Here is a 23530-nt window from a genome sequence, read left to right as displayed (position 1 = left end):
CCACCTGCGCGATAGTACGTTTAGGAAGGTGTTTTCAAGTCATGAAAAAACCTGAACGGCATAGATACGAGTAAGTTTAAATGCCATACTCAGAAACTTTCAAGGCAAAGCACTAGCATCTCCATGGAAGCAAACAGAAAAGTTCCATGATGCATCTTTAAAGCCCAAATGATTGTGTTTGATTTGTGTGCTCCTCTCTCAGCTCCTGGTCCACTGTCCATGTCTGCATCTGTGTACTCTGTGTACTCTGTGTACTCTGTGTACTCTGTGTACTCTGTGTGTTCTAGTTAGATTCACTCCGCTCTGTCTGTACATACAAACTTTGTATCATTATAGTGACAATATACAGTTCAGAATCACATCTCTTGCTCTTCCCCGTCGTGAGTTAACATTTTGGCTCTGGTTTGGGGGTTTTGGGCGGGTTATTGAGTTTGTTTTAGTCTCTCTTTCGGTCCCTCTCCCCTCTCTCCTCCTCAGGGTGGTGTCCGGGGAAGGCGTGGTGGTACAGGTGCCTGTGGTTGGCGGCTACGTTGTACAGCTTATGGAGAGCCTGCAAAGTTAGAACATTTGTCACAAGTTTGAATGAAAAAAAAACAAAAAACAGAATGCCTCTAAAGCTGTGATCTTACCTCGTTTGTGTTTCCCTGCAGAGGCAAAAAAAAGAAAAGAAAATGAGTTTAAAACAAGTTAATATGATTTTATGTTACATATCGTATGGTGGAGTCTATGTATAAATTGTCATAGCTTGGATAAAAGATAAATTATATGCGCTTAGTGACACCTAGTGGTTGGGAGATTGTTTCTATCATGAAACACAGAAATAAAAATACATCACGATGATTTTTCTTTCCATTACTGGGATTGTTTTTGTTATTTTTTGACTATATGACAAGATTTAAGCCATAAAGGTTTGAATTAATAACTTGTAGGAGTCATTACAGATCCAAACTAACTAAAGACTAAAGACCAACTAAGACTAAAGTTTGTTTTTTTTTGTTTTGTTTTTTTTACATTGTATGAATGCACAAGTTCTGTGTCCTGATTGACTGAGGGACGTGCCGTGTACAGGAGGTACAGTGCAGAATGTGTTCAGCCAAATTTACATAAACTTGCAGTGAGACAAGAGTATCGTAAGGATGGAGTCTGCTTTAGCTTTGGGAATCAGAACTGCAGGAAAAAGACACTACAGCGGCGCCAGGACGGAGGGGCGCGGTCAGAGGAACTGTGAAATACGCCTGAGTCACTATTCATCATTTCTTATGTGTCCAACCTCGTAGGCTGATCATTAAAATTAAATTTGTTACAGTATTTCTAAAAGCTGTCATTTTTATTTACAGTATAGTATTTGGTTTCGTTCTATAATACTGAGCTTTTTTTTTTTTAATCTATGAAGGTTTGAACTTTGAGTCTTTAAACAAGAGACAAATATGAGAAAACGTTAATGCCTGAGTGAGAAAAGTGTATAAAGTGTGTGGTGAGGGGTTTTACAGTCTTACATATTGAATAATTGTAAAAAATAAAGCTGACTATTTTCGCCTATTGGGGGTTATTTTTTAGATGAGGGACCACTATAGATATACTATACTACTGTACTGTACTATTGTAGATTTAGAACAGTTTTTATGGTTTAAATCCGCTCTTTCTCTTTTTGTGTCAGTGGTGTAAATGAGTTTCAATGTTATCATTTATCGTCAGTGATGAACTTCAGAATGTGTTATCGTGACAGGCCTAATAATAAGTCTTTCCAAAATGATGAAGTCATACCTAAAGTGAGTTAGATAGAAAGTTTAAAGCAGAGAAGTCCAAATTCTACCACTATAATGGCAATAACATCTCATTTTATTGTGATATAACCATAAGACTAATGTTCCAAGCCTCTGTTAAACCTGCCCCAATAAACACACAGTAGTCCTCCACTACAAATATGTGTCTCGCCCATAGACCATATGAAGAAGTGCACTAAATGTGACGTCACCCACAGCATTCAGCTCCAAATGAAGCTCAGTGAGGCTAGCATTTATAGGGGCCAATTTGGAGTTCCATATTTGGAATTCTGACCATGAATTTTATAGCAACCAAAGAGCCAGTCCACAGCGAGGCTGTTTAAGGTAACAGCCCTTCCCGCCCACACGGGTGGTTTAACAGGTAGCAGGCAGGAAGCGAAGCTTAGCAATACTGTCAGTCAAACCTGTTGCTAAGGCTAGCAAGAGCGACCTCGGGGAAAGAAGGCGCCTGATTTGTCTGTTATTAATGTTCATATCTTGATTTACAGACACAATAGAGAAATAAAAAACCCAGGATCATGTAGAGCGGGTTTGAGCCTGAGGCGGTTTGAGTAAACTTTATACTAAACATTATAAATCAAATGTTATTATTCTTTTTGTCTAACAGACTTTATAACTGAGTGTTTACCTGGTCCCACAGTGCCCCCGCCACCTGGTCGATCACCGCCCCCAGCTCACGATACTCTCCTGAGTATCTGATGTACGCCCAAGTGCAGAGAGTGATCAGAGCGAACCCCAGGATCATGTTACACAGACTCGCGATGATGTCCACTCCCACAAAACCAGTGATGCCCGCGGCTATGTACATGACAAAAATGACCACAAAGAGCGTGGCAGGCGTGCGGGCGGCGTGGAAAATGTTCTTGGAGTCATTGTGCTTGATGTACTGGACAAAAACGTCGTCGATTTCGGTTTCGAGTTGGAGCAGGTAGCGGCGGCTGAACTCCTCTCCTCCCATCTTCTTCACTGATCTGAACAGCTGCAGGGACTCATCCCGAATCACGCTGTGTCGAGACTGGAGCTCAGAGGGGGCGAGGAACGGCCGATCGCCTCCGCACACCTGTGGAGGGGGTAGGGGGACAGAGGGGGGACAGGGGGGAAAGAGTAAAATCTGTAAAAGTCTATGGTGGCTGCTGTGTTTCAAATGACATCACAACATTCTATAAGTCAATCATATTTAACACAGATGGAGCAGGTGAAAGTAATTTTGATGTCCTATATCACACAAAATGGACTCTTGTGAGCTTTAAGTCATATTCTAATGTTGTTCCCTCCTCAAAAACAAACCTGGAGTTGTGTTTTGTTTCATTCACACATGAGTAACACTTTATTATTAGTCTGTCTACATCTTCAGAGCTCAAAATACTCTGTTCCACCTTGTGATGTCATGAGGTGGTAGTGTCCATCACCTTTTACCTTATTTCAGTAGAGATTGACAATTCCAGGACTGAAATTATCCAGTGAAGGTGTATGGAGTTTAAAAACACCGTGGAGCACTTCCTGTATTACCGCATGATGACATCACAAGGAGGAACAGAGTGTTTTCTGTTTGAGAGAAGAATTCTTAACAGAGATTTTAAAGTGAAATGTGCAGCGCACGTTCAGTGCAATTAGCACCACTTTAGAAGCTTTGTGAAACTGTGATATTGGACCTCTGGGGGGTAGTAATGAGCTAAAACTCTTTGTAACTGTATTGTTTAAACACCAAGCTAATCCTTACCTCCTCCATTTTTTTATTGTACAGATCTTTTGCTGCTGCGACGGCTGCTAGATTATTGGCTTCAGCTGTGGCCTGGAATGAGACAGTAAACAGAATTATCTCAAATCTAACATAATAATTAATATAGCATTTATTTATGTATGCATTCAGTTCTTGCTCTTGGTATTTCTGACCTGTAGCATAGACTTGGGGTGTGGCAGCTCTTCTCCCTGGTATATCTTGATGTAGGCCTGAAAAAACACAGGTTTGAGTTAGCGTTTGCCAGAGCCACAAGTGACACTGAGATTTCCTGTTCGTGTGTTGGACCTTGAAGTACTCGAGGAGCCCCCTGCAGGTGAGCTTACTGCCGTTGATCTCCTTCACGTCGATGTTCTCTGGACTCAGGAGCCACGGAACCAACACCTTCAGGTTGTTAATAAACTCTCCATCGATCTCTGGAAATATGCACAGATAAAACGTCTTTTAAACCTGAGAATCATTTGAGCTGACGACCAGGACCAGCTTCAACAAATGTAAACATATTACTCCACCTTGGATTCCACTGGAAGTGACATGTTTCTGTTCCAACTGCAACCAGTGGTCCAAGGTACTTAAGTACAAGTAATAAAGTACTGTACTTAAGTAAAATTTTGAGCTATCTGTACTTTATTTGAGTACATTTTACAATGCATACTTTTTACTTTTACTTCAGTACATTTGAGAGCAGTATCTGTACTTTCTACTCCACTACATTTTTTTTTACACAAAATTCATGAGGAAAATTAAGAAATATGTTTAATTTTGAATCAATATCTCTACATTTACACAAACAAACAAGAGTTGTGTGAAATACTTTTACTTTTTACTCTTTTAGTACATTTTTAAATGGATACTTAAATACTTTTACTTAAGTATTTTTTTCATTAGATACTTCTGTACTTTTACTTCATTTGTAGTTAATCCACCACTGTTGCAACTACAACTGCTGCAGCCTCTAAAATGAATCAAAAGTGGGGATGCACCAATATAGCTTTTTCAGTTCTGATACCGATTCTGATACTATGGCGAAGTATCTGCCGATGCCCGATATCAACGGATACCATCTTATTCTACTAAACAAAAACTGAACAAGACAGAACCAGACTCTGTTCATACAGCGGCTTACAAAAGTATTCATCCTCCTGGAACTTTTTCAAATTTTGTCAAGTCAAAACCACAAATTTAAATATTTTATTTTCATTTTATGTGAATAAGTAACACAAAATGGTAGTGTGACCAAACTGTGAAGCAGAAAGAAGATTATACATAATTTCCAGATAAAAAAAAAACAAAAAACTGAAAAGTGCAGCGTGCAAAAGTATTAAGCTTTGTGAGCTGCAGTTTTCAGATCTTGCCACAGATTCTCAATTGGATTTAGGTTCAGACTTTGACTGGGCCACATCTAACACATGAATATGTTTTGCTTTAAACCATTCCATTGTCAGTTTGGCTTTATGTTTATAATCGTTGTCCTGCTGGAAGGTGAACCTCCGCTCCAGTCTCAAGTCTTTTGCAGACTCCAACGGGTTTTTTTCCAAGTTTGACCTGTATTTAGCGCCATCCATCTTCCCATTGACTCTGACCAGCTTCACTGTTCCAGCTGAAGAAAAGCCCCCACAGCATGATGCTGCCTCCACTGTGTTAGACTGTGGGGATGGTGTGTTCAGAGTGATGTGCAGGGTTAGTTTTCCTCCACATGTAGCATTTTGCTTTTAGACCAAAAAGTTTGATTTTGGTCTCATCAGACCAGAGCTTCTTCTGCCACATGTTTGCTGTGTCCTCCAAATGACTTCTAGCGAACTGTAAACAAGACTTCTTATGGATGGTTTTAAACAATGGCTTTCTTCTTGCCACTCTTCTATAAAGGCCAGATCTGTGTAATGCACGACTAATAGTTGTCCTGTGAACAGATTCCTCCACCTGAGCTGTGGATCTCTGCAGCTCTTCCAGAGTCACCATGAGCCTCCTGGCTGCATCTCTGATGAGTGTCTTCTTGTTCGTTCTGTAAGTTTTGGTGGACAGCCATGTCTGAGTAGGCTTGCAGTTGTGCCATATTCTTTCCATTTTTGGATGATGGATTGAACAGTGCTCCTTGAGATGTTCAACACCTGGGAAATCTTTTCAGATCCAAGCCCCACTGTAAACTTCGCCACGATTTTTTGTCTGACCTGTTTGGTGTGCTCCTTTGACTTCATTTTGTGGTTTGCTCCCCAACACTCTCTTAACAAACTTGTGTGTCCTTCACAGCATTTATACTGAGACAAGATTACACACAGGTCACAGTCAGGTCTTTCCAAAATCATCAGGCAACTTATAAAAGCAATTGGTTGCATTCAAGAAAAAGGAGGCTGAACACTTCTGCACACGGCACTTTGAAGTTTAAAAAAAAATTAAAAAATAGAAATCTTGTAAAATATTTCCTTCCACTTCAAAACACTTTTGTATTGCTCATTCACATAAAATGCTAAGAATATGACGTGACAATATGTGAAAATGTTCCAGGGGGATGAATATTTTTGCAAGCCACCGTATAAATGGACATCGCTAACCTGATAGCCGCTGCGTTACAAAAAGGAAGTGATCATGGGCGCACTTCTGGTTCCACTGACTCTGGCTCCAATTGATTTTCTATTGAAAAACTGAAAACTGCTGTCAGACTCATCATTTTGGCCTTAAATGTTCGTATTAACATGATCCTAGGGTTTTTATTTCACTATTGTTTCTGTAACTCAAGATATGAACATTAATAACAGACAAATCAGGCGCTTTCTTTCCCCAAGGTCACTCCCTCTAGTGTTACCAACAGGTTTGTTACTAAGTGCCCGCTCCCTGCTAAACCAGTGGTGCGGGCGGGAAGAGGCGTTACCTCCATCAGCCTTGCTCCGGATTGGCTCTTTGGTTCCTATGATACTCACGGTCGGAATTCCAAATATGGAACTCTGCTCCAAATTTGCCCCTATAACTGTTCTAGCCTCGATGAGCTTCATTTTGAGCTGAATGCTGAGGTGACGTCACACTCACTTAGTCCACTTCTTTATACAGTCTGTGGTCCAAACTGATCGAAATATCTAATGACTGTTATTTATCTCTCAAGTAATGACAGAACAGCTTTGTATAGATAAAACTTCTAATGATTTAGCTCAGACCTTTGATGCGTCCATCAAAGTGTGGGTTGGTGGCAACTTTGAGCCCAGGGTGAGGCATCAGGAAACAGGAGATGTTTGTGAAGCATGAGTGGATGTGTTTACGCACGTTCTGAAGCTCCTCGTGCTGGTTCTCTGAGATCTGGAGAGATTAAATCAAATAAAATTAAAATCCTGAAATCTTTATATAATTGTACCTTTAATATTTAAAACACTTCACAGTCTGACACTCACCTTGAGTCTCTTCTCCAGAAACTTCATGCCTCCCTCTTGTCCATAAGGAAACTCGTATGGAAAACTCCAGTCTCGCACCAGGAATATCATGGACTGAAGAAAAACATAAAGATGAATATATTTATAAATCAGAGCCACAGACTGTACAAAGAAATGGACTAAGGACTAAGTAAGTGTGACGTCACCACAGCGTTTGGCTCCAGTCAAATGAGGCTCATCGAGGCTAGCAGTTATAATGGCAAATTTGGAGCAGAATTCCGTATTTGGAATTCCGAGCAGAAGTATCATAGCAACCAAAGAACCAATCCAGAACAAGGCTGTTGAAGGTCATGCCCCTTTCCGCTCGCACCGCTGGTTTAGGAGGGAGCAGGCGCTTAGCAACGCTGTCAATCAAACCTGCTGCCAACGCTAGTTGCGAGTGACCTCTGGGAAAGAAGGCGCTTGATTTATCTGTTATTAATGCTCATATCTTGATTTACAGACACAATAGTGAAATAAAAACCCCAGGATCACGTAGAGCGGATCAATACGAACATTTTAAGACCAAAATGACAATAGCCTGATAGACTGAGAGCAGCAGTGACAGAGAGAGGGGACACAGCTTTTCACTGTAAAGTGAATTGGAGCCAGAGTCGATGGAGTCAGAAGTGAGTCCACGATCACTCTTTGGAACGCGGTGGCTAGCAGGTTAGCTAGATCCATTTATATATACAGTTAGCAGAGCAAAAGCACATTCAATTCACAACACAAATTACTTTTAATCCTGTACTTTTACCTGAAACGGTTTGAGAAAAGTCTCCTCCATCGCCAACCGACCGTATTCAGTGAAAAGCTACAAAAGAGATCATATTTGCTTTATACTCCATTTCATAAATATACTGTAAGTAGAAGTCAGTATTTTACCTGTAAATGCTGAAGGTCATCTTCTTGCACGTTCTGTGAGATGTTGTAAACCTGAAACACAAAATTAGATCTAGTTTAAAATAACACAGCTCACTATGTTTAGGTCACGTGACTCTGGTGTCCGTTTGAAAATAGTCTACAGGTTCAATTCTCATAAAACCATAGTAATAACCATGAAAGTTTTTGTCAAACTGGATCTCACGCAAACGGACTGGTTTCATCAGCTTTATGTCTGAGATGTGAAAAGTCTCGCTCTGTTAAAAGCTCGAGGTAAAGCAGCTAACGCTAGCACCTTTACACCATAGTGGTTTATTTCACAGGGTTTTATCCATAATCTGATCCACAGTGAGATAAACCAGAGCTTCATCTGCTTCATTCAGTCATATTGTTTCCAGTTAAAGACAGTCTCTGACCGCTGTTATTTTTCCAACCAAAAGCAAAGCATTGTGTGATATACTGACCGCAGAGTACAGCACTGGACACTACTTTTCAAGGTGCATTGTGTCAGCGTAAACGCTCAGTTGTCCAGTTCTGATCCATGGTAAAAGAAAAATGCAAATCTGTCAACTGGACAAATTGTTGTGGGAATGAAGACGTTTGGCTTCTCATCCAATTCTTCAGTTGTGGTTGGATTATTTCTACAGTTGTGGTCAGATTACTTCTTCAGTTGTGGTCAGATTACTTCTTCAGTTGTGGTCAGATTACTTCTTCAGTTGTGGTCAGATTGCTGCTAGACCCTGCCTTATATCTGTCTGAAGGGAGGAGATAAATACATTTTGTCCATTTGGCAGATTAGCATTTTTCTTTTACTAAGGTGCATTGTGGGAAATTTTAAGTGCACTATATTTTCACCGGCTGGTCGTTTGGACAGCACTAAAAATGGTGTGAGCCCTAAATAGCGCCCCCTGTAGGGAATAGTGTGGACAGTCATCAAACCTGCATGGAGCTGATCATGGTGCTGAGGGCAAACACTGTGGCGGAATCTCTGAGCGTCGACTGGCTGTCAAACGTGCCCTGAGTGTCCATCAACAACACTGCCACCTGTGAAACAGAAGGAAACAGACACAGTACACAGAGGTTTAAAAACAAGAGCAGGGTAAGAAATATAACTAAACACAGTCAGACACAAACTACTATTCACCTCAGCCAGATTTTCCCTGTATTACATTGTACTTTGCCATGACATATTCAAAACTAAACGCACAAATGTTGAACCCATAGTCTGTATAAAGACGTGGACTAAGTGAATCTGACGTCACCCACAGCGTTCGGCTCCAGTCAAATGAAGCTCATCGAGGCTAGCAGTTATAGGGGCCCATTTGGAGCAGATTTCTATATTTGAAATTACGACCGTTAGTATCATAGCAACCAAAGAGCCAATCCGGAGCGAAGCTATTAAAGGTAACACCCCTTCCTGCCCACATCACTGGTTTAGCAGGGACTGAGCGCTTAACAACGCTGTCAATCAAACCTGTTGCTAACGCTAGTGGGAGCGACCTCGGGGAAAGAAGCTGCCTGATTTGTCTGTTATTAATGTTCATTTTAAGAGGTCAAATTATAAACACAGTCTATGGTTGAACCTGATGATTTCTATTAGCGACTGGAGCCAGGAACTCACTGTATTACAACTGCATTTTAACAATAGAAATTTGATCGGTCCAATCCGTATCAAATACTATTGGTGTATAGAATGTTGTGATGTCACCTGAAGCCCAGCATTATGGACTCCAGAGCTGCTTTAAAGCTTCCAGAGAAGCAGAGGCATTGACATGTTGGTCACATGAACATAAAACTTTTTACACCATAATTTAGTGGCAAAACTTTTCCCAAATTCTTTATTGAAATGAATGGGATTCTGGGTGGATTAACTGGAAGTGCCACAAAGACAACACAGTTTAGTTACATTTATGGCAAAAGTGGTCAAGCCCAAATAAGGTCAATACATTTGTAAGTGTAAATATTAGTGTAAGCATAACTGTTTACCTTCCTCCCGTCTGGTTTATCAACTAAAAACACCTCGCTCCAGATCTGGATGCCTGTGGTCTCTCTCTCGGAGCCTCCTCTCCACGAAAATCCAGTCAGAGGCTCATCTGAGTCACCCAGCCAGTCCTCATGGGCCTGGGACTGGAGCCATGTGTTTGAAAACACATAAAAAATACATTTACGATACTTTTTTATGAGTGTATCTTCATTACAGCACAGTTCAATCCAAGTCACTGTGACCTCAATAATGCTTCAGTCTAGGCCTGTCATGATGACACATTCTGAAGTTTGATATATCGCTGAAGTTAATTTAAACGATAATAATGAAACTCATTTATGTCACTGACACAAAAACTCAAGAGCAGACTTAAACCACATAAACTATTATAAATGTACAATATTGTTTTAAAATCATTGCGGAATGAAACACTTTAGTCGTTAGTAAGTTATTTATTCAACCTTTTACACCTTAAATCTGATCATATAGTCAAAAAATAGCCAAATATTTCCCAGTATTGCAAAGAAAAAGTTCATACGATAAATACTGACCTAAAAAAATATAGTTTGAGCTTTTACATATTGAACGATAAGTGGATATAGTGATTATGGTGCCAGGCCTGCTTCAGTATAATAAATGAAGGAGCAGTCCCACTGGAGGTTTATAGACATGTGATGATGTTTTACTCCCAGATGGAGGAAAGATGGAGATTTTCTTGTTGATTACGTTGCATTTACCATGAAATATCCAAAAGGTAAACTCACAAATGCTGAACTTGATCATTTTTATGAGTGACTGGACACTGCACAACAACACAAATCTTCATTTTAACTATACAGATTTTAGCAGGCCCCATCTATATGAAATATTGTTGGTTAATAGAATGTTGGGATGTCATCTTAAACCCACCAATAGAATGTGAGGGTTAGGGTAACTCACGTGGTGATACATGTAGCGTAGCATGAAGTCCATGAGAAAGGACTTGCCCTTCCTGAACGCTCCGGCCACAGACACAGCCACCACCTCCAGATCCCTCACCGTGTTGTTCAGAAGGATCCTGGTCAGAGCGCTTTCGTCCAGCTCAAAGGTGTGGTCGTCTTTTACCAACAGCACCTGAACGGGGCGCGCCTTAGACTCCGCCTCCTCCTCCTCCGAGCTCCAGTCATATGTCTGCTTCTCGTTCAGGGCCCCTAGTGGAGGAGTTACACTGCGGTCAGCATTAATTCTGCACAAGTAGTTCCAGTAACAGTCCATTTCACTTTACATAAAAAAAACTGTCACCCCTTTCTCTAATCCTGGTGTTTTTATTTCACTATTGTGTCTGTAAATCAAGATATGAACATTAATAACAGACAAATCAGGCACCTTCTTTCCCTCACACTGGATTGGCTATTTGGTTGCTATGACACTCGTGGTCAGAATTCCAAATAAGGAACTTTGCTCCACATTGGCCCCTATAACTGCTAGCCTCTATGAGCTTCACTTGGAGCTGAACCGTGGTGACGTCACACTCACTTAGTCCACTTCTTTTCACAGTCTGTGGTAGGACTGCATGAGTTTGGGGGGAAAAAATCTCATAGCAATTTTTCTAACCAGTTTTTAAGTTTTTATGTTAATTTTGATTAAACTAAACCAAATGTGTGTCTCTGTTCTATGTATTTTTGTGGTTATATAAATGTTATCCTTTGCTCTTGTGTTCCCAGCTCCACACGGTTCATGTTGTATGTAACTGCGTGCATGGAGCTGCGTGCATGGAGCTGCGTGCATGGAGCTGCGTGCATGGAGCTGCGTGCATGGAGCTGCGTGCATGGAGCTGCGTGCATGGAGCTGCGTGCATGGTACTATGTGCATGGCACTATGTGCATGTGGCTATGTGGATGTGACTGCGTGCAAAATTTGAATGAATGCAATTAGCAAATCACAAAAGTGCCATCATTTCCTCCACAAACAACAAAATCTCTTGTTTTATTCTGCATAAAAACTGCTGACCCTGTAGTTTAAATCTGTACAAACATACTCTGAAATGCCCCTGTGTGTCAGATGCCTTCCCTGTGTCTCAATGGGGTTTCATTCTGTATAAAATCTGCTCATCCTGTACTTCAGAAACATGATTCTTATATTAGTTTGTCAGGTCAAATTTCAGTCTTTTTGTCAGTTCTTATGGGTGCATTTAAAATGTGAACTTAGAATATTATTAAAACATAAATCACAAATCTAAGGGCAATGCTTATCAGAAAAATCTTGATAACAGATTATTCTCCAGCTGTACACTGGAGTTTTATGATGGTAAAGTTATAGAGTGAGACACAGGAGACAGCTCTGACGCACTGCCTGATGTCTGTGTTCTCAGATGGGACCAGAGCTCTGTGTGTGCGTCGGGTCAGTTTAAACGCTGTGTTCTCAGATGGGACCAGAGCTCTGTGTGTGCGTCGGGTCAGTTTAAATGGGAAAATATTGATCTTAACAGGAAACAGTAATGCACCGGCCGGCCCCTTTCAAATGAATGGTGCTTTAAGCTGATTACAGGAAGTGAACTTACTCCAGCAGGACTGAGTGATCGCACCAGCAGTGACGCACACGGAAAAGATGTAGATACAGCTACATCTAGTGACGGGACTTTTGGCTCTTTTATGGGATCCGAATCTTTTGGAGAGCCGTTCAAAACACTAGGTCTTTTACTATTTATTTCTATGACAGAAGCCAATGTGAGAACCCATTTTATCTATAAGCTGAGGATCAGATGTGTCTAAACTGGCTCAAAGTGAGAGTGGGAGCAACTTTACCCTTTGGAATTATGCAGAATCTAAACAAAGCAGTGCAATTTGATAATAACAGTGGCTCAGTTGGTAGAGCATTTCCCCACTGATCTGAAGGTTGGCAGTTGAATCCTGGTCTCAACATAAACATCATTGGTTGAGCGGCCAGATCCACTGACCCACAGGTCGGTGGAGAGACTCCAGCTCCCTCAGATGAATGCTGTCATTGTGTCCTTGGGCAAGACGCTTAACCCACCTTGTCCCCAGTGTCTGTGTACACTGGTGTATGAATGTGGGTGTGAATGGGTGAGTGAACGTGTGAGTGGGTCCTTAATGTAAAGTGCTTTGAGAGACTTGAAGGTGGAAAAGCGCCAAATAAAAATGCAATAATTATAAAACAAAATATTATTATGATCCCAAATATGTTTTTTGTGCTCTTCCTCGTGTCACCTGCTCTGATTCTTGTGCTGGTTCAGCATTAATCAGAATAAAAAGAGAGAGAGAGAGAGAGAGAGAGAGAGAGAAAAAAAGATTCGGTTCTTTGAAAAAAATGAGATCCGGTTCCAACTGTTCACATTAAGGAACTGTTCAAAAGAGCCGACTCCTATATCAAGTTCACGTTCAGTATATTGGGAAGATTTTTCTTATTTTAGTTGCAAAATGTTTTGTGAGCCGTGCAGGTGGATAACTTCTGTGGATAATTACTGCTTCATTCAGCTGTTTATTTGTTGCAGTTCATGGCTTTTAATGAAACAGTCTATTTAACCTCGTAAGGACTGAGCACATTAGAGACCAGTATAGCTCACCTAGACTTTTATTCTTTTTTAGCCATAAAAATCATGTTAAAGGAAGTATCAGAATGTACTGCATATTTTTACACAACTACCTCGATTTTACATATCTATCCTTATTCTTGCTTTGATGCATCGAATAACTGAGAAAATTCCCACGGCAGCTGTGCTCTGATTGATCATCGGGGACAACGTAAGCAGATTACTGTAATGACAGTAAAATATTTAAATAGCCGTTTGAATTTACATGAAAGCACACTTGGTTGCATAGTTACAGTAATGGAAAGTCCGCAACCCCGCTCTATCGCCGATGATAGCATCAGCAACAATAGGGTTAAAAACTTTTTACTGGGATTATCTTGCTGTATTTTAATCAGTGGTTTAAAATAGTTTCAATATTATTGTTTATCACAGCATATCTCTATAGTGATATATTGTGCTTCAAAATATGTTTCATTGCTGAACATTGCTGTAACTAGGGCCTAAGCACTAGTTACAGCAAAGTTCACAACAACTACGAGTGGGAGATCTATACAAAAACAGAGTAGAATTGTGTTCTGAAGATGTCGAGTATATTGTCTATAAATTAATCATTTAAAATACAGCAAGTTAGCAACAGGTTTGATTGACAGCATTGCTAAGTGCCCGCTCCCTGCCAAACCAACAGTGCAGGTGGGAAAGGGCGTTACCTTCAACAGCCTCGCTCCGGACTGGCCAAATATGAAATCTATGGAATGGATTGGCTCCAGATGGGACAGAGGACACCAATCATCGTTGCTAAATTAAGGAGACAACTGAAATACGGAAACATGTCCACGGGACTATAAACTAGGACGAGAGGGCTGTTTTACTCTCACACACCCGCGATACTGTCCTAAGGAAGTCGGACTGCAGGTGGCGCTGTCGTCCTGCCTCTACCAGTAGTAAGACAGCGCCTATTTCAATCAGCTGACCAGACACGTCACAGCAACATCACATGATTACTCTGAGGCGCTAGTGCGCTATTCAAACTGTCAAACTAACAAACAATCTAAACCTTGGATTGGGAATAGAATCTATTAAAATACTTGCACATAATGATTTTAAATATTAGTATTTACTGCTAATGTTAACGCTTAACTGTTAGTCTTATAATGTAACTTTAATTAACTTTTTTGGTTTATTTTTAAGTTTATTTTAAGCTATTATCTATTATCTTGTTTTATTGCATGTTACCATTTTCCTGCTGTTCTTGAACTGTGCGGTGCAATACTGGAATTTCCCCACGGTGGGACTAATCAAGGTTTATCTTATCTTATCTTTTAATGGTTGTTCACCTGCCCAGGAAGTGCAGATGGAAAGTAGCAGAAGCTAAATGTGGTACAAATCATCTTTTCTTTTGCAAGATGAATACATTTGTATGCGGTCCCTGACAAACAAATAGGAAGGAGGAAGAATGGCAGGATATTGTCAACATTACATAGCCTATATCATAGTCCAGGGGTCTACAACCACTCTCTAAAGAGCCTCTTTAAAGCCCCCAGTGCAGCTCTTTGCACTTTGATTGAGAAACATTTTTTTGATGTTCTTTATGTATTAAGTTTGTATTTGACAGTGATTGTACCACACCAAAGAGTATTCATTATATTGAAATCATTTTTTTATTTTTTTTTATTTTTTTACTATTCATCTGAGCAAATCCCATGTATAAATATTACACATAAAATGTACCAGACTGCAGGAAATTGCATATAATTTGCTTAAAACCCCCAGACACCCTAAAAACACAAAGTCCACAGAGCCCACATAAATACAAAATGTTGCATATTCTTTATAATGTGTTAATAGATGCAAACAGTGGACTTTTAAATTGAGTGATAGACCACTTTGTCTCGTTACTTGTAATAAACATATGGTTCTTTCTGATATACATTTGGTTTGAAACTGGCCGGTGTGACTCTTCTGCTGTTAAACATTGCAGACATCTGTGTAATGCCTCAGTCTCCAGGTCTGATCCATCGCAAAAGAAAAATATAAAATCTGTCAACTGGACAAAAGGTCTTTTGAGTGAAGACATTTGGCTGCTCATCCAAGTCACTTCTTCATTTCTGGTCAGAATGCTGCTGGACACTGCCTTATATCTGTCTGACAGGAGGAGCTAACTACTGAAACTGATAGTGAACTCTATCCTCAGGCCCAAAGTAAAACAAAGAAAAAAATAGGGCTAGCCAGGATGCTAATAGCCAGGATGCTAATAGCCAGGATGCTAATAGGTGTGAAATCACTCATTGGGGGCTTGAATGACTATGGTAAGTATGACTCAGGCACAGCGCACACTTAGTGTAGCACAATAGACCTAGCCAACAAACAGAAACTAGAGACGAAACTGTTTACAGTTTCAGTGTAGTTAGCTCCTCCCTTCAGACAGATATAAGACAGTGTCCAACAGTAATCTGACCAGAAATGAAGAAGCAGTTTGAATGAGCAGCTAAACAACATTACTCCTACGATGTTTTGTCCAGTTGACAGATTTGATATTGTCTTTAGTTGCAGACCTAGTGTCATGGCTCGACAGGAGACTCAATGAGAGTTCAGTGAAGAGTAAACCCCCACGAGCATCTAAGATAACCAGCGCCGGGAAGTAACTCAACACGTGTACTGAGAATACGAGTTCTGAATACACATTTTGAGTATGTGTAATCTGGTAGAGTTACTGTTTCATTTGGTGGTACTCAGATTATAGTTACTTTAGTAAATTATAGCATACTTTTAGGCGATTTTGCCTTTTGACTTTTTAACAATATTGGAGATTTATAATAGTTTTTGTGGTTTAAATCTGCTCTTGGGCTTTTGTGTCAGTGGCGTAAATTAGTTTCAGTATTCTCCTTTATTGTCTGTATTTACCTCAGCGATATATCAAACTTCAGAATGTGTTAATGTGACAGGCCTGGATAAACTATTACATAACAAACATGTCAGCAAAAATAAATCTGTTTGTAATTATAATCCATGTTTTTACACTATGATACAACGCAGCTCAAAGTGAAAGTACTCCGAGTATTCTGAATACAGTACTCTGATTGGCCCATGTAACAGAATGCAGTACAAATTACATTTCAGTTCGGGTATTTAGTATTTTAAAAGTATTTTCAGTGTATTTCTCCCATCACTAAAAATAACCTTACATATCAATCTATCAACGTAAGTATAAGTATATAAGTATAAGTATTGTCAAATGTATAGCAATCGTCATTACATTCAGATACCACAGATGCCCCTTTAATACACTGGCATTATAAGGCAAAATGTACTTCCCCCTGAAGCTGCTGCCAGAGTAATAAGGCAAGTTCATGTGAGGTTTTCCCCTCTGCATCTGACAGCCTCACCCAACACCAGGCTGAAAGAACAGCTTTACCTCCTGAAATCCCCCAAAACATCATATTTAATAAGGACCCTTTTGGTATAACAACAGAACAGATGAAGTGCAAGCCAATAACATTGTAAAAACATCTCAGAATTATCTTTTAACCGCAAAGGTGGATGATGAGCTGTTTACTGATGCAATATTATATAACAGCTTACAGTATGCTCCAGTTGGCAAATACTTTTTCAGCCTATACACATGTTATCACTGTATTTTTATTTAGAATCGGCTTTGGAATGTACCTCTGCTATTTACAATCATTATTAAAGGGAATTTTGTGTGTCGGAAAATACACGTTCACTGGATGAACATATGAATAAGGCCCGGATTTTGTATTTTAGCAACAAAAAAGCAATATTTTTGTACAACTAAGGCGATTGAAATCGCCTTAGTTGTAAGCATTAAACGTATTGTTTAACGATGTGCAGAGTCTTAAATGTGATGATAGCAGCTCTGTGTATAAATCATGAGTTAAATCTGTGATTGGCTGCAGTTCTGGCCTGATCGCGTCGCTAAAATGAAAGAGAATATTCAAATACAGGTACGCACATTCGCCCCAGCTGTCGCGGTCCTTGCTTTGCTTCACCATGGCTTGTCCTGGGGGTTTTTTCGGGTTGGATTTTGGGTTTAGTCCGCTGCAGACATGGGTGTAGCTCTGGGAGGGTGCCCTGGTCTGAAGGAGGATGCTCAGGGAAAATGATGAAGCCTTTTCTTCCCAAATACAGCTGTAGTGTTTGGTTACGTCGATAGAGGGCGCCAGAGCTGTAGTGTGTGTTTGTGTCGATAGAGGGAGCCAGAGCTGTAGTGTGTCATGTTATTTATTTATTTATTTATTTATTTATATTTATTTTGCCTTGCCTTGCCCTTTGTTTGCTATTTTCAGTCCTGGGCAGGTGTAGTTTCTGGGCAGGTGCAGTCCCTGGGCAAGTGTAATTCCTGGGCAGATGCAGGTCTTAGGCAAGTGCAGTCCCTGGGCAAGTGAACACACATAATATACATTTCATTACAAATTACATTATAAGACAAACAGTTCATCATTAACATTAGCAGTAAAATACAATAAAATGTTCCCATGTCTAGTACAGTATGTTTCCTACAGTCCGAAGTTTCAGAGTCTGGAGCTGATTCCACTGTCTGATGGTTTTAAAATGCATACATGATGCAAGTGCAATTTAATACAATGCTGTGGAACCTTCTAGACAAAGGAATAACATATCTATGGAGACTGAAGCAGGTGGCATCCCCCCACCAAAATAGTTCCATAAATAGTTCCATAAACAGTTCCACAGTGCGCCTTAAACTTACCCACTGCAATACCAGTTTGAGCCGCCAGATAGAGCCATTTACACGCATTTACACGACTCAAAGGAAGTGAGAGAACGAGTCTAAACGTTCACTAAAATCATAATCTGTTATTTTAAATAAATGCAAATCATAATACTGCTGTAACCACCGTACACGTTCATGAAGGTTTTGAATATTTCGACATTATAACTTTTTATACCAATTACAGAGCACTGATTAACTTAAAAATCCATACTTATATTAAATAAAAAAATAGTTAAAAGCCGTATTTTAAAAAGGTTGTAGGTTAAATAAACAAAGATGCAGTCCCTTTGAGTCCGTGTCCTGTGGTGTTCATGTGCAGCAGGAGCAGTGCACTGTGTCCTGGAGTTGACAGATTAACACTGAGACTCGGCTCTCGGGTCTTTTACATCACTTATGAGCCACTTTCAAGCGCATATTTTAACACTTTTTCTACCTTTTAAAATGTCTTGAGGCTTTGTTTAAACTGTCAGCTTCGTGCGATGTCTGGTCAAAGTAAAAACTGGACTAAACTGGGTCGAAAAGTCTGTGGGTTTTTTGCACTGGAGGAATAAGTTTGATCCAACTACAATAACAGCTACAACAACTCCAACTACAGCAGCAGCAGCGCGGATTTCCTCGACAACAGCGCACGATTCTTGGATTTTCGGGGGTTTAATTCGACGTTTTCTTCAACTTGTATGGTATAAACATATTAGACATGCGAGCCATATTGATTTGCAACCTTAAAGCCGCAAAAGGTAAGAAAAAATAACTTAAAACTGAAGCTAAAGTTGATGCATGCTACTTAGCATTAGCCTCCTGATGCTAAGCCACAACTACAACAACCACTGAGGCACAAAACTGGCACAAAACCAACACAAACTCACATTATCCGTGTTTATTTAAACTTATACAACATTTAACTTAACTTAACTTAAGCTTAAATTAATTTAATTCGCAGTTTTAACTTGACAAATGGGTGAAATCATGTTAAAGTCCCCCTAAATGGCTCTAATAAATCATATTGATTGAGTTTGTTAGCAGGACAAAGTGTGTATTGTGTATCAACCCAAAACATGAGCTTAGTAACTTTAAACTTAATTTTGTCAATATTTAAAGCAGCTTAAACATATTTAGCACTTGTATGAACACAGGTGGATCGTTTTGGCACACAGTTGTTGTTTTAAAGCTACTAAACTAATCAAAACATGCCTCATTTAATGAAGACTTTGTTGTTGTTGTTGTTGTTTTACATTTTAATGCACTTATGAAAAGCACTTTGGTTCAGTTTTTGCTGTTGTAAAGTGCTATACATAAAAGTTTGATTGATGATTTCTTGCTTCTTTCTTGCTTCTTTCTTGCTTCTTTCTTGCTTCTTTCTTGCTTCTTTCTTGCTTCTTTCTTGCTTCTTTCTTGCTTCTGTTGTGGATTTGCTCTCATTGATTTGTGCTTAAATGATTTGCAAACAGTGACTGCCACATTCTTGTTTGACAGATGTGGTGGTATGCTGCAAAAATGTAAATATTTTTTATTTGGGGCCCCTTACTTTATATGTAGGTTAAGCTGTGACGCACATAAGTGGAGGAAGCAGATATATTTCAGTTCTAGTATCCTATCTATTTACAATTAGTGATGTATGAATTTGCACTAGATGTGTTTATGTTCTCTGTTGGCTAAAATTTTTCTTGTTTTTCCAGGATATGAATCCAGAGGAGGTACTATCTGAGTGACTTCTACCTGCGGTAACCAAATCCAAGCCGTTTTGTGGGATATTTAACTAAATGTAAAGGAATTTTTTGGGAAAACGATGGATATTTTTCCTCGTCCAAGCAGCGAGATACAGAGGAGGAATCCGCAGCACGACTTTGAGCTTATTCAAAGGGTGGGAAGTGGCACCTATGGAGACGTATACAAGGTAAGCAGGTTCTTCACACACGGGCGATTAGACCTACAATTGTGATAGCATTAGGGTTGTGTTGGAAATCAGATAGTAATAAAAACTAGTGTTGAAATTAGATCCTCATTTGAGCAGGTATCAATACAAAAAGTCCCATTCAAGAACAGAATCCTGAATATGTTTATAATGCACAAAGTGCAACATTTAATGTGCAAAATCACAGTATATTGTCTAAAGAAAGAGTGTTTTTATTTTCGTCGTGATATCAGAATCGGTATTGGGTATGGAGTCCTTAGCATCAAAATCTAGTTTGAAATTTTAATATTGTAACAACAATACTACATTTACTAATCAGACTGTGTAAGAGTAAAGACTTAACAGAAAAACTAAACCAAGACCAATTCAAGCCTAATGTAGGACCTAATAAGGAAAAACAATAATACAATCTACCTTTGTCTGTTTTTTGTCACATTTCTGTAAAATGTCAAACTGAGTGTTGTTTTAATGATCTCTTTCCTTGCGATATCAATATTTTTGCGATATGTTGTGCCACTGTACTGGAGATCACATGACTCAGACTCATCAGACTAAACTATGCCCTTTTAGTGTTTGTTTTTGAGGAGGCTGAATACACAGTCAACATGCAGGACAGTGAACATGCTTTACTCCAACATGGGGCTGATACATCACAATCCATTCGAAATTACAATTCCGATTGGGTTGTGTCTCAATAATCACTGTATCGACTGGACTGGAGCTGAAGCTTTATACTTTGGGGCTCAATGAGGAATTTTTCTTTGCAAAATCAGGAAGATTTTTGTTATTTTTGTTACAGTACACTAAGATTTAAGCTGTACAGGGTTGAATAAGTCACTTCTATGGCTAATTATTGCTTCATTTGCCTGTTTGTTTGTTTTAAGAATGCCATTTATTTGAAAATGCTTTTGTTGGCATCATCTTGCTGTATTGTAATTGTATCAGTGGCATAAAATAGTTTCAATATTTTCGTTTATTGCAGTTTATCTCTATAACGATCATTCTTCAAATTTTGTTATCGTGACAAGCCTATGATTGAATAGCCACAATGATGTTGATACCGATTGTTTAGAATCCAGAAGAACCAAAGGCTGTTATATTGGGCGGATTGTGATTAATTTCCTTAAGTTACTGCAACCTCTCCCCAAGCCCTTTTTTTCACCACAAGCCTTTAAGAGAGCTAATTCCTAATAAATAAATGGTGTGATTCAGATTAAAATTTTGTCCTTAATCTTTTTGTTGCTGTTCCAGCACAGTTTTTTGAAACTTTAAGAGATGTAACTCACCAAAGCATGAGTCCATCCATCCATCCATCCATTTTCTTCCGCTTATTCGGAGCTGGGTCGCGGGGGCAGCAGTCTAAGCAGGGACTCCCAGACTTCCCTCACCCCAGACACGTCCTCCAGCTCCTCCGGTGGGACCCCAAGGCGTTCCCAGGCCAGCCTAGAAACATAGTCCCTCCAGCGTGTCCTGGGTCTTCCCCGGGGCCTCCTCCCGGTGGGACATGCCCAGAACACCTCCCTAGAGAGGCGTCCAGGAGGCATCCTGACCAGATGCCCGAGCCACCTCAACTGGTTCCTCTCAACGTGTAGGAGCAGCGGCTCTACTCCGAGCTCCTCCCGTGTGACTGAGCTCCTCACTCTATCCCTAAGGGTGCCCACAGCCACTCTGCGGAGGAAACCCATTTCAGCCGCTTGTATCCGCGACCTTGTCCTTTCGGTCATTACCCAGAGCTCATGACCATAGGTGAGGGTAGGAACGTAGATTGACCGGTAAATCGAGAGCTTTGCCTTTGGGCTCAGCTCCTTCTTCACCACAACGGACCGATACAGTGACCGCATCACTGCAAAGCATAAGTCTTTTTTTTAATTTTTTTTTTTAAATTCAAACATAAACACATCAAAAACATGTTAGGAAATTTTGTCCCAAATTTTTGTTAAATCTGTCAACTGGACAAAATCTTGTACAAGATTTGTCCAGTTGACAGATTTAACTTCGTTGTTTGCTATGGATCAGACCTGGACGACTGAGGGTCTACACAGACAACAATCGATCATGTATTTTTCCCCTCGAAAACCTGCGAACACTGTAGCAACCCCTCATACAAAAACCCACTCACATTTCAGTCTTTTCTCAAATGCTTCTCGAAAATGTGAACATTGAAAACAGTTTGACTATAAAAACATAAATTGTGAATCAAATAGTTGTTGATGTTTTTTGTTCAGCCTTACTCTGACACTGCTGTTGTGTCCTAGAGCAAGACACTTCCCTGTATGTAATCTTTTGATGACAACACGATTCCCTCAGTCTGGATTATAAACTCAGTTAGGTATCTAGAGTTGTGTTTTGCTTCATTCCCACATGTTTGAGTAACCTTTTATTATTGGTCTGTCTAAATCTCCAAAGCTCAAAATGCTCTGTTCCACCTTGTGATGTCATCATGTGGTAATACAGGTAGTGCTCCACTGTGCTTTTAAACTCCATACACCTTCACTAGATCATTTGGATCCTTTCAGTCCTGTAATTGCCAATCTCTACTGAACTAAAGGTAAAAGGAGCTGTTAACTTGAAAACTACCACTTCATGACATCACAAGGTGGAACAGAGCTTTGGAGATGTAGACAGACTACTATTAAAGTGTTACTCAAACATGTGTGAATGAAACAAAACACAACTCCAGGTCTGTTTTTAAGGAGGTAACAGCATTAGAACATGGATTAAAGCTACAAGAGTCACTTTTGTGTGATTATAGCTTTAACTCACTCAGAGATCAGGAGTGAAGGGAGGAGACAGGTTGACCACTCTGCCACAGTAACGCATGGAAAACATGCACACTCCCCATTCTCCTCACTGATGCCTACAGTTCCCTTTGTGTTTGTCAGGTGAGCTCTCTCCTTGTTGTCTTGGCCTTTGTGGTGCACATTGGACTACTGCATATTTCAGTCACCTGAGAGTTTACATAATGTTCTTCACATCTTTCACCTGTTGTTTCCAGGTAGAACAGGTGACTCTATAAAAGCCATGTAAACAAACCCGTTCTTCTATTTTGATGAGTCTCCAATTGTTGATTTAATGTTGTGGGGGAATGCCGGTTGTAAATCTAAATTATAGTTTTGCACCAATCAGGAAGCAGTTTGTGAAGAAGATGAAAGATGTTGTCAAAATGAGAGGAAGTCTTATTGATGACATCATACTAATGAGCCAAAACAATGTCCAAAACAACACAAGAAACACAGTTTTATGAGACTTTAAACATGATTTCAACAAAATAAATCTGTTTGTTATGTTTGTATTTGTCAAATAATGATCTCTGAGGACACTAGAACTCCCCCATGGGATGCATAGAGTATGTATATATAAATGGACATAGCTAACCTGCAACTCACCATGTTCCAAATAGGAAGTGATCATATGGGCACACTTCCAGCTCCATCGACTCCAATTTACTTTACATTGAAAATCTGTGTCCCCTCTCTCTGTAACTGCTGCTGTCAGACTCGTCATTTTGGTCTTAAATGTTCACATTAACTCTACATGATCCCGGGGTTTTTATTTC

General features: G+C 39.8%; 2 protein-coding genes across 2 annotated transcripts in view; one reads left to right on the top strand and one right to left on the bottom strand.

Moving 5' to 3' along the window:
• Positions 1–425: 425 nt before the first annotated feature.
• atl1 (atlastin GTPase 1) lies at positions 426–17444 on the bottom strand. Its single transcript, XM_055231102.1, has 14 exons — positions 17283–17444; positions 10723–10973; positions 9786–9926; positions 8739–8843; positions 7803–7853; positions 7675–7731; positions 6900–6992; positions 6669–6807; positions 3811–3938; positions 3678–3734; positions 3505–3576; positions 2413–2844; positions 630–644; positions 426–550 (listed from the first exon to the last, which is right to left on the bottom strand). The coding sequence occupies exons 1-14, from the start codon at positions 17320–17322 to the stop codon at positions 437–439; spliced, it is 1695 nt and encodes a 564-aa protein (XP_055087077.1). The 5' UTR covers positions 17323–17444; the 3' UTR covers positions 426–436.
• Positions 17445–18337: 893 nt separating this feature from the next.
• map4k5 (mitogen-activated protein kinase kinase kinase kinase 5) overlaps positions 18338–23530 on the top strand; it is a 59676-nt gene continuing 54483 nt past the window's right edge. The window contains exons 1-2 of the mRNA XM_055231101.1: positions 18338–18799; positions 19739–19956. Of these exons, the coding sequence (XP_055087076.1) occupies positions 19849–19956 (108 nt within the window). The 5' untranslated portion in view covers positions 18338–18799; positions 19739–19848. The remainder of the gene's footprint in view (positions 18800–19738; positions 19957–23530) is intronic.

This window comes from Periophthalmus magnuspinnatus, chromosome 22, assembly GCF_009829125.3.
Source record: "Periophthalmus magnuspinnatus isolate fPerMag1 chromosome 22, fPerMag1.2.pri, whole genome shotgun sequence".
Lineage (NCBI taxonomy): Eukaryota > Metazoa > Chordata > Actinopteri > Gobiiformes > Gobiidae > Periophthalmus > Periophthalmus magnuspinnatus.
This window is presented reverse-complemented; position numbering and strand designations above follow the sequence as displayed.

Coding starts and splice junctions, on each gene's coding strand:
- atl1 (XM_055231102.1), bottom strand. CDS start 17,322: ATGGTGAAGCAAAGCAAGGACCGCGACAGCTGGGGCGAAT. Junction 6,993..7,674: donor CTTTTCTCAAACCGTTTCAG/GTAAAAGTACAG, acceptor GTTTTTCTTCAG/TCCATGATATTCCTGGTGCG. Junction 3,939..6,668: donor CTTTGATGGACGCATCAAAG/GTCTGAGCTAAA, acceptor GCATATTTCCAG/AGATCGATGGAGAGTTTATT.